Source organism: Phoca vitulina, unplaced genomic scaffold (genome assembly GCF_004348235.1).
Source record: "Phoca vitulina isolate PV1807 unplaced genomic scaffold, GSC_HSeal_1.0 scaffold52, whole genome shotgun sequence".
NCBI lineage: Eukaryota > Metazoa > Chordata > Mammalia > Carnivora > Phocidae > Phoca > Phoca vitulina.
In genome coordinates, this window is record NW_022589755.1 from 6,062,731 (window position 1) to 6,073,307 (window position 10,577).

The following is a 10,577-nucleotide window of genomic DNA, read 5'->3' on the forward strand; positions in this document are numbered from 1 at the left end:
AGAAAGAAAGAAAGAAAGAAAGAAAGAAAGAAAGAAAGAAAGAAAGAGAAAGAAAGAAAGAAAGGAGGGAGGCAGGCTAGGGAGGAAGGAAAGAAAGAAAGAAGGAAAAATAATGTGTGCCCTTTCCTAAATGTCTAAAATATTTCTGGAAGGATGTGCGGGAAGCCGGGGGAAAGTAGGGCTTGGGGCCCTGCAGGAGACCTGGTTTCCACGCTACGACCTTTGGCACATCCAGATTATGTCACCACACACATATGTCACTTCCAAAGTTTTGTCTCAGAATTGCAAGAATCGGAGCTGCTGCCCACGCCCACCAAGCAGCGGGGCTGCCCTAGGGAGGGTTACTTGAGGTGACTTGTGTCGGGAAGCCAGGCCCCCACTGTGGCTGCCATCTGGATTTGTTTGTCAGCTGCCCCTGGAGGAGAGCAGATACTCACCAGGCGGAGGAAGTTTCACAACCATGGTTAGGAAATCCAGCAGGGGAGGCCTGGGACCCTGTGTCAATTGCCAAGAAGGCCGGCCTCTGTCTGCAGCCCGGAGAGACGGCCAAGCTGGTGCTCGCTTGGGTTCCAGCCCTCCCAATTGGCCCTAGAGCCAACAATAGCTCCCAGGGCCTCCCGCAGTGCCAGAGACCAGAGGATTTCTCCACGGGACTCCAAGTTCATCCAAACGATGAAGAGTCAGGCGGTTACAAAAAGACGGGTCCACCTACACGTACTTGTTATGGGTCGAATCATACCCTCTCCCCCCAAAACAGGTATGTCGACGTCCTAACCCCCAAGCCCTCTCAGAGTGTGGCCTTCTTTGGGTATTGGGTCATTGCAGATGGAATTCTTTAAGTCAAGACGAGATCACAGCGGAGTAGGGTGGCCCCTAACCCCACGCGATGGGTGGCTTTATAGAAAGGGGGGGAGTTTGAACACACAGATGTGCGCACGGGGAGAAGCCCCATGAGGACGACGGCAGAGCTCGTGTGATGCTTCGCCATGCCAAGGAACACCGAAATTTGCCAGGAAACCACCAGAATCTGGGAGCGAGGCAGGGGACAGACAGATTCTCCCAGGACAGAGCAACCCTGCCGACGCCTGGAGCTCAGCATTCTGGCCTCCAGAACTGGGAGACGGTCCATTTCTGCTGCTGACGGCACTCGGCCTACGGTGCTTAGTTACAGCGGCCCGAGCAAACAAATACAGGACTTCTGCTGAACTACTGTCAAAACATATGATCTGGTGAAAACCAGTGGGAAGCAAAGCATTGCCACCCAGGGAATGAGCCAAGTATTTCGTTCCAGTGCCGCCTGGGGCAGACCAATGAGGGCCACAGTCAGGGTCTTCCATGCACCTTTACTCCAGCCTCCTCCCGGCCTCCGACGCGTCCTCCATACAGCTCAGAGGGCCTCTGCCCTGCTCCCAGCTCTCCCACGGCTCCCCGGTGCCCCCAGAACCAAGCCCCAGCCCCTCAGTCTGGTGTCCGAGGCCCAGCCTGCCTCAGCAGGTCCATCTCCTCACCTTTCAGTCACACACTAGACCGAATCCACTCTAGAAGCTTTGATTCCTCAAACACGCCATGCCTTTCTGCCCCAGGGCCTTTGCACAGGCTGTCCCCCTGGCCTAGAAGGCTCTTCTCTCTCTGAAAATTAGCAAGGGAAGCCTCACAAAAGCAGACGCGGGAGGCTAGAAGGGGAGGCTGGAAGCGGGAGCCATACTACCCAATGTTAAGTAGAGACACCAGCAGAAGAATCCTCAACAGGAAAGAATCCTCAGTGACAGGCCCGAACAGGGAAAGATGTACATTGCATCTCCTACAAGAAATTGGCCGCCCCAGCAGCTCAGCCAGAGAAACCGTCAACACCCTCAACTCTTGCTTTTCTCCAGAGGACTTTCGTTCAAAACAACATCTTCCTACTTCCTTCTCATCTCCATAAGATAAAATTCCTATCCCTTGCTGGATTCCTATCGTAGCCTGCTTGTCCCAAATTACAATTCTCCACTATTCCCGAATAAATCCATTTTGCTGGTAAAATAACCTACCGTTTTATTTGGGGGGGGGTAACAACCTGCTAGCACCAATACTCACCCTCTCGGCTCCTCAGGCCTTGGCTCAGAGGTCACCCTCTCTGTCCCCTTCCCGATCCCCTCCTTAAAGCTGTACTTCCTCCCTCCTCCAATCCCTGTATCTTTTTCCCAACCAGAGAGGACTGCATGTCCAGGTCCCCCGCCTGCCCGTGCACTGCCCCAGCCCCACCCTTCGCGGGGGCTCAGGGCTCACTCACAGGTGATTTCGTCCGGGGTGAATCCCAGGACCTTCAGTGACTCCAGTGTCTCATGGAACAGCTCCCGCTCCTGGCTGGGAGATGATGACGGCCCGTTGGTCAGGAAGCGGTAGTGGGAGCAAGGCTCCAGAAGGAGGTCAGCTGCAGGGGGTAAGGAGTGGAGGCCAAGGTCAAGGGTGAGCTGTGGAGTCAGACTCACGTCCCAACGGCCACCCCGGGGGCATGTGTTCACCTCCCCCCACTGGGGACCTCGGTCTCTTCCTCTGTCACATGAGTGAGGATCCTCTCCTCACGGTTTGATGGGAAGGGCCAGGCGTGGAGGGGGTTGCTTAGCCCACTCCCTGGGGATTGTCAAGTCCTAGAACTGCCCAGAGCAGGCAGAAGCTGCAGAAGCAAAGGGGCTGCAGGTGCCTGAACTGGCAGAAGCCGTGGGACAGCAGGGCTGGCGACAGAAGGCGTGGGGGTCCCAGATCTGGGGAAGGAGGGGCCGGGGGGCAGCCAAGGCTATGGAGCAAGGAGCCTCGGGACAGCAAGGGCCCTGTAAAGGAGAGGCCTGGACTCTCTTCAGCCAGAGGGCGGGAGGAGCAAGGAGGAGACAGGAGGGAGCTCAGGCGGGAGGCAGAGTGAAGGGCACAGTGAAGCCGCACAAACCAGGACCGCCAGGACCACGAGGCAGCAGGGGCTGCAGCAGAGCTAGAGTCGTGGTGTCACCCGTGCAGGGTAGGCAGAGGCCCTGCAGTTTCAGAAAAGAAGCAGCCTGAACGGCAGCCCGGGACCCACGAGGAAGCTGGGACCAGACAGCAGCAGGGCCGGCCAGCAGCATGGGCCGGCGGGGACGCCGAGGGGCCAGGGGCGGCGGGATTCTCTCCTCGGCCAAAGTCATGACGTCAAGGTCACGGCGTGGCAGAAACCTGGGGCAGCGGGCTCCGGGGGAGGCGCCAGAACCCACTGCCCAGCGGGAGCCTGACCTAAAGCAGGTGCCTGACAAATCCTACTGACTGCCTCCCAGTTCCTCCTCCCGGGGTCCAGAGAAGCCAGGGGCTCCCCCTGCCCCCCACTCCCCGTGAGCCACAGAACTGACCTTTGAGCTGCTCCCCCGCGCCTCCCAGCAGCTGGTAGAAGATGTGGAAGCTGCACTCGTCCTTGGCCTGGCGGATGGCCCGCGACTTCTCCAGCAGGTCTGGGCGGCCAGGAGTCAAGGTCCCACAGGTGAGGGGCGGTGGGGCGGGGGGAGGGCGGCGAGGGGAGCCCACCCAGCCCCCTCGGCCCATGCTGTCCCCCTGCCATCCTGTGAAGCCGTGGAGTTGTTCACGGCCCAGGCCTTGGGCATGTCACTTAAGCACGCGTGCCTCAGTTTCCTTATATGTGCCAGAGGCTCAATATAACACCCATGAAAGAGCTGCTGTGAGCGTAGATGCATGATTCTGTGTCAAACACCCAGAGCAGTGCCTGGCTGGTAGCTAACCATGGCAAAGAACATCTCTGGCCATTATTACCCTGCCGGCCTCAGTTTCCCTATATGGATAGTGGGGCTATCGGCTCCTCCCTTGTAGGAAAGTCACGAGGCACGTTTACACTCTAAGAACTGGCAAGCTACCTTAAAGTAAAATAAAACACCTGCTAACTTGTTTACCCCTCCGTGGCCCCCCCGCTCACGGACCACGCAGCACGGATTCGGCACAACAGTTGTAACGTGGGACCTACCTCGGGGAGCCGGGCCCAAGATCTGCTGCAAGCCATTGACCGAAATCCCCGGGTCGCTAACCTGCTCGGGTAAGGTGGGGAGGACCTGGGGAGGGGGTCCCTGCAGGAGGGAGGGGTGGGGGAAGCACACACCCTGAGCCTTGGTTTCTTCTTCTGTTCAATGGGCTGAGAATGGGTACGGGGACGAGGAACTGGGATCACACAGGGAGAACTCTCGGGACAGCACCAGGTGCAGAGCAAACCCTCAGGAAATGGGAGATGCCCATTTGCTAAGGCCTCCTCCCAAAACCCTTACATCCTACATCTGCTTCCCAGCCTTCCCCCAGAGCACAGAAGACTGTGAGCTTCTCAGACACCTCTGGGGATGGGCACAGGGTTAACTGTTAATATGGCTGATGTGACAATTACTAATTAGCAACCAAAAATGTTAACATCGATAAAGGACATTGCTAATTTATTCCAGTCGTTAACTCCTAATGACGGCAGCTCGTTCTGGAGTGCTTACTATATGGCAGGCGCCGTGCTAAGACTTTGACCCCCATTGCCCACCAGCCCTTTGAGGGCAGGTTCTATGATCCTCTCTCTTCCACAGAGGGGGAAACAGAGGCACAGAGAGATCAAATAATGTGCCGAAGGTCCCTCGGCCTCAAAGTGGCAGAGCTGGAATTCGAACCCAGGTCGGTGTGATTTCTTTATCCATTTTCTTAAATTCTGCACTCCTGGAGCTCTGGTGCTTTATCTTTTAAATTCCTAGTGAGCTGGGGGGTGCCTGGGTGGCTCAGTCAGTTAAGCGTCTGCCTTTGGCTCAGGTCATGATCCAGGGTCCTGGGATCGAGCCCCGCGTCGGGCTCCCTGCTCAGTGGGGAGTCTGCTTCTCCCTCTGCCCCTCTCCCCCCCAGTTTGTGCTCTCTCTCTCTCACTCTCAAATAAATAAATAAAATCTTAAAAAATAAGTAAGTTCCTACTGAGCTTGCATGCTGCCCACGCAGAGCAGGGTTGATACCACAGGTCTGAGACGGCCTATTCCCACGGCTGCCCGCGGCTGCCCGGCGTCTGCAAAGCTGGATTTCGGGAGGGTTCCCAGCACTCCCTGACCGCCAGGAGGGGCTCCCTGTGCCTAAGCTGTTGGTGCAAACAATGTGGTTTCTGCTGAACACCTGCTTTCCTTCGGGGAGTCTGGAATTTTGGTACATGCCAGGCCGAGGGCGCTGACGTGACTGGCCCCCACGAAAAACCCCGGGGTGCTGAGGAGGCTCTAACAAGCGTCCCTGATGGACAACGTCTCACACGTGTTGTCACGTCTCGTTGCCCGTCCTGTGTGACTCCACGGGGAGGGGACTCTGGAAGCTGGCCCTGGTCTCCCCCACACTTGGCCCCACGTGCCTGTTCCCTCTGCGGCCTGTGCTTTGTATCCTCTCTCTGTGGTAAACCACAGCCGCGCCACGGCCCCACAGCAAGGCCACGGCCGTCGGGCCGCCCCCTCCACTGGGGGGCGCTGCATCTATGCCCTCCCAGGTTCCTTTCCCTTCCACAGGAGGGGAAACTGAGGCACGGTTTCTGAACATCAGGGAGCCAGGCTTCCCCGTGTGTGTGAACACCTGTTTCCTGGAAGCAGTGAGATCCCAAGGGCCACCCTCCTCGGCCACCAGGTGCCCCCTGGGGCTATGTGAGGATACACGTCTCGATGTTGGCACCCACGATGTACCCAGCCACGTCGAAGTTGATGCGGATGAATTTGCCCTGGGAAGGAAGGGTCGGGAGTTAGCTGAGGGTCCTCTTCCCCACTGGGGACCTCAAGAGCACGCGTAACCCACACTCACCCCTCCCAGAGCTAGTGCTGCTTCTCGACTTTCTCTCCCCCTCAATCTGAACCCCACCCCAATCGTGAGGTCCCAGCCAGGGGCTCCCTGGGGAATCCAAGGACCGGACCCCTTTGACTGCTTTCCTCAGGATGCAGACCCCCAGCCCCTCCTCCCTCAGACCCAGGAGTCCAGGCCCCCGGCCCCCCCCCCCCTCAGCCCCAGGAGTCCAGACCCCCAGCCCCTCCTCCCTCAGACAGGAGTCCAGGCCCCCAGCCCCCTCCTCCCTCAGACCCAGGAACCCAGACCCCCAGTCCCTCTTCCCTCGGACCCAGGAGTCCAGGCCCCCAGGCCCCTCCTCCCTCAGTCAGCCCCCACTTCTTGCTTCCCCTTAACCACCCCCAAAGCTCCCAGCTCCCAGCTCCCAGCAGCCAGGCTCTGCTCTCCCCCAGCACTCACAAATCGGGAGGAGTTGTCATTCTTCACGGTCTTGGCATTGCCAAAGGCCTCCAGGATGGGGTTGGCCTGGAGAAGCTGCCGCTCCAGCTCACCCTACAGGGCATGGGAGAGAGCCCATCAGTGACAAGCAGGCCGGGGCGGGGGTCTGTGCTATAACCAGCTGGGCGTGTGTGTGTGAGGGGCCTCCGTGTGTCTGCGTGTGGGCCTGCTCTCCCACACCCAGGTCTTGCCTTTCAGTTTACTGTGAAGGGAACAAGGAAACATCTCTGAGATACTCTGTGGAATGGAAGCAACCAAAACATAACAAAAACCTGCTGCAGAGCAATATCTACAATGTGATCCCATTAGTAAAAAATAGAGAAAAAAACACCACAAAACAAGACTCCCACTTCTCCAGGTATAGACCCATGTTTGTAAGCATTTAGAGAAAGGTCTACGAGGATACACACCAAACTGTCCACAGGGTACGCCACTCCAGGGAAGGGGCACGGAGAGGACAAAAGCGGAATTTCATTTTGTCTTTTTCTGTTGTAAAACACACGGACTCATGGATTACTTGCAGGATTAATTAAGAAAAAAAAAATCTATACCGTCCATATAACGTGCTTCAAACTGTCTGGCACATAGTAGGCATTCCAGAGATGGAAGCTTCCTTCCCCCACCAGGTGGCTCCAGGGAAGGGATCCTACTCTGAACTTCCCTCCAGCCATCTCAGTGTCAGAGCCAGGAGCATAGTAGGTGCTCAGTTAACAGCAACCCCCCTCCCCTCCTAGTGAGGTTCTCGAGGGCATCAACTATTTCTTTAAGTTTCTGTGAGCCAGGGGCGCCTGGGCAGCTCAGTCGTTAAGCGGCTGCCTTCGGCTCAGGTCATGATCCCGGGGTCCTGAGATCGAGCCCCGCATTGGGCTCCCTGCTCGGCGGGGAGCCTGCTTCTCCCTCTGCCTCCCCTCCCCGCTCATGCTCTCTCTCAAATAAATAAAATCTTTAAAAAAAAAAAATCAATTCCTGTGAGCCCTCGGACACTAGCATGAGCTGCGTGTACGCAGGCGGCCTGCAATAACGGCGCTGTTGGTCTCTGGGCCGTGTGAATCCGTGTGTCTGTGGGTCCTATCTACACACACTCAGCAAGTCAGCCGTAAATGACAATTCGGTCTCACAGCTTCATCTTGGTGTCTGTGGCCAGTGGGCACCCACACAGCAGGACTGCGCTAAGTGGCAACGTGGGCTCTGGATGTGTGCACGCATGCGGCTGCCAGAAACAACAGCGGGAGCCCTGCGTGCAATAGCAGGGAGCTCCACACTAGGGTGGCACTAAATGACAGCACGGGGCCTGGCATGCACACAGTGGGACCACCATAAGCAGCGGCGTGGCTCCCCAGCGGCCACCGGTGCCCCGAGGCCTCTCTGTGGGGAGACCGTGGGTTGCGCTGACCCGGGTCAGGCGTGAGGGGTGGCATGATTCGAGGTGATTCCCTGCTACTCACATAAGACAAGGTGCTGGCAGCCTGAGGAAGTCACGGGACACGAGACACGGACCGGGACACAGACCAGGACGCGGCACATGGAACGTGGACAGACACACAGGTGAACCGGCGGGTCTTGGGTGGTGGGCAGGGTGGGGAGACACGAGGGGCTGGGGAAATTGGGCATGTGGAGTAGGGTGGCCTGGGGGAACCACATCGCCTGGGTTTGAATCCCCTCTAGCCCTTCCTGGGTGTGTGACCTCCAACAGCGGACTCACCCCAGCCGTGCCTGCAGTTTCTCGTCTTTAACACACGAGAGCAACACCCACACACTGGAGTGCTGAGTTCATGTAAGCAGAGAGACTGGTACTATATAGATGCTCACTGGTGAAGGAAACTGGGAATTGTAGGTCCTTACCTCAGGCCTAGCACACAGTAGGTGCTCAAGACTATAAGCACCTACTGTGTACCAGGTGCTGTTCTGAGGGCTAATGAAGCCACGAGCTGGCCCCCGATTTTCCGTTTCCGTCCTGCCTCTACTCCTAGCACTGTCTCGGGCACACAGTGGGTGTGCAGGCGGCAGGGGCAGCCAAGAGAAGGCTCACAATTATGGCCCTCCGTAAGGGAGAGAGGGGGTTATGGGGAAAAGCAGGGCCTCAGATGGAGGGGGCATTGCTGGTGGCAGGGTCCAGAGCATGTCCCGAGGCAGGGCACTCACCGGTACGCCTGGCTCCTTCCTGCCCTTTGGTGACGATGCCACGTGGGCGAGATACTGGATGACCTTCTTGGTGTTTTCTGTCTTCCCAGCCCCAGATTCCCCGCTATGGCGGGCAAAAGGGGGAGAGCAAAAGGGGTTGACAATGATGCCAGGTAAGACCTGCCCATTCCAAGCAGAGCCACACCCAGCCAGGACCCTGCCTCCTCCAGGAAGTCCTTCAGGATTACTCACGTGCAGAGAATGGACTGATCTTCACGATCTGTAAGGGACAGAGGTCGACATGTCACCTGGAGGGTCTCTGGAGTGGGACCCTGACCTCTTATACCATACCCTCTTCAAAGGGGTAAGGAAGTCTTTTGCCCCCCAAAAGGGTTTTGTTTTTTTTTAAGATTTTATCTACTTATTTGAGAGAGAGCATGAGCGGGGGGCGGGACAGAGGGAAAGGGAGAAGCAGACTCCCCTGCTGGGCAGGGAGCCCAACACGGGACTCGATCCCAGGACCCCGAGATCATGACTTGAGCCAAAGGCAGCCGCTTAACCGACTGAGTCACCCAGGCTCCCCTCCCCCCAAAAGAGTTTTGATGTGTGACATTCTTGGATTCTAACACCCCACCCCACCCCAGCTTCTTGCTTGCCGTGTGATGCTAGCAAAGCAGCTGTCCCTCTCTCAGCCTGTTTCCTCACCTGTAAAATGGAGCGGAAAAACCCCAACTGAACAGAATGTAATGCATTCAACAAACTTCGATTCGAGCCCCTCCCGTGCTCCACCTCATACTGGGTGTGTGGGATGCAAAGACAGGAGAGCAAGGTCCGGGCCCCCAAGGCTCAGCCGTTGGCATAAAGCAGGTCACAATACAGTAGTGATGGTGACTGGTGGCCCGTGGGTGGATCTCTGCCGAGCAGAGAGCACAGCGTGGTTCCCACCGTCTCCCCCAGTGCTCACCCTGCGTCTGATACGACTGATTACCTACTAAGCACCAGGCACCTACAACGATGGGAACTGGCAAAGCCCCTGCCTTCACGGAGCTTCTGCTTGAGTTGGGGGACGAAAAGCACATAAAGTAAAACCGAAGATGATGTGACAGTTGGCAGTGACATTTTCGGTTTGGTTGTTGCAACCAGAAGTTCCTACAAGGGTCTACTGAGTAGAGCTCAGGAATGCTGCTGAACATCCTACAATGCATGGGACGCCCTGTATAAAGAATCCTCCAGCCCCAAATGCCAATAGAGCCAGGATTAAGAAGCCCTGGTGTAACACACAAAAATAGACTCCAAATGGTTGAAAGACCTCAATGTGAGACAGGAGTCCATCAAAATCCTAAAGGAGAACACAGGCAGCAACCTCTTCGACCTCAGCCGCAGCAACTTCTTCCTAGAAACATCGCCAAAGGCAAGGGAAGCAAGGGCAAAAATGAACTATTGGGACTTCATCAAGATAAAAAGCTTTTGCAAAGCAAAGGAAACAGTCAACAAAACCAAAAGACAACCGACAGAATGGGAGAAGATATTTGCAAATGACATATCAGATAAAGGGCTAGTATCCAAAATCTATAAAGAACTCATCAAACTCAACACCAAAAGAACAAAGAATCCAATCAAGAAATGGGCAGAAGACATGAACAGACATTTTTCCAAAGAAGACATCCAAATGGACAACAGACACATGAAAAAGTGTTCAATATCGCTCGGCATCAGGGAAATCCAAATCAAAACCTCAATGAGATACCACCTCACACCAGTCAGAATGGCTAAAATTAACAAGTCAGGAAATGACAGATGTTGGCGGGGATGCGGAGAAAGGGGAACCCTCCTACACTGTTGGTGGGAATGCAAGCTGGTGCAGCCACTCTGGAAAACAGTATGGAGGTTCCTCAAAAAGTTGAAAATAGAGCTATCGTATGATCCAGCAATTGCACTACTGGGTATTTACCCCAAAGATACAAAAGTAGGGACCCGAAAGGCTACGTGCACCCCGATGTTTATAGCAGCAATGTCCACATTAGCCAAACTGTGGAAAGAGCCAAGATGTCCATCAACAGATGAATGGATAAAGAAGATGTGGTATATATATACAATGGAATATTATGCAGCCATCAAAAGGAATAAGATCTTGCCATTTGCAACGACGTGGATGGAACTGGAGGGTATTATGCTGAGCGAAA

At 55.8% G+C, this 10,577-nt stretch overlaps 1 protein-coding gene across 7 annotated transcripts in view; it reads right to left on the minus strand.

The window, feature by feature from the left end:
• Nucleotides 1-10,577, minus strand: part of MYH14 (myosin heavy chain 14) — a 90,641-nt gene that overhangs the window by 67,536 nt on the left and 12,528 nt on the right. For 5 of the 7 annotated variants that reach the window (XM_032387955.1, XM_032387954.1, XM_032387950.1 and 2 more), the window contains exons 4-10: nt 8,647-8,674; nt 8,416-8,518; nt 7,719-7,739; nt 6,235-6,327; nt 5,653-5,716; nt 3,354-3,452; nt 2,273-2,413 (exon numbers count right to left, since the gene is read on the minus strand). In XM_032387955.1, the coding sequence (XP_032243846.1) occupies nt 2,273-2,413; nt 3,354-3,452; nt 5,653-5,716; nt 6,235-6,327; nt 7,719-7,739; nt 8,416-8,518; nt 8,647-8,674 (549 nt within the window). The remainder of the gene's footprint in view (nt 1-2,272; nt 2,414-3,353; nt 3,453-5,652; nt 5,717-6,234; nt 6,328-7,718; nt 7,740-8,415; nt 8,519-8,646; nt 8,675-10,577) is intronic. The other 2 variants (XM_032387957.1, XM_032387953.1) reach the window with 1 other exon arrangement.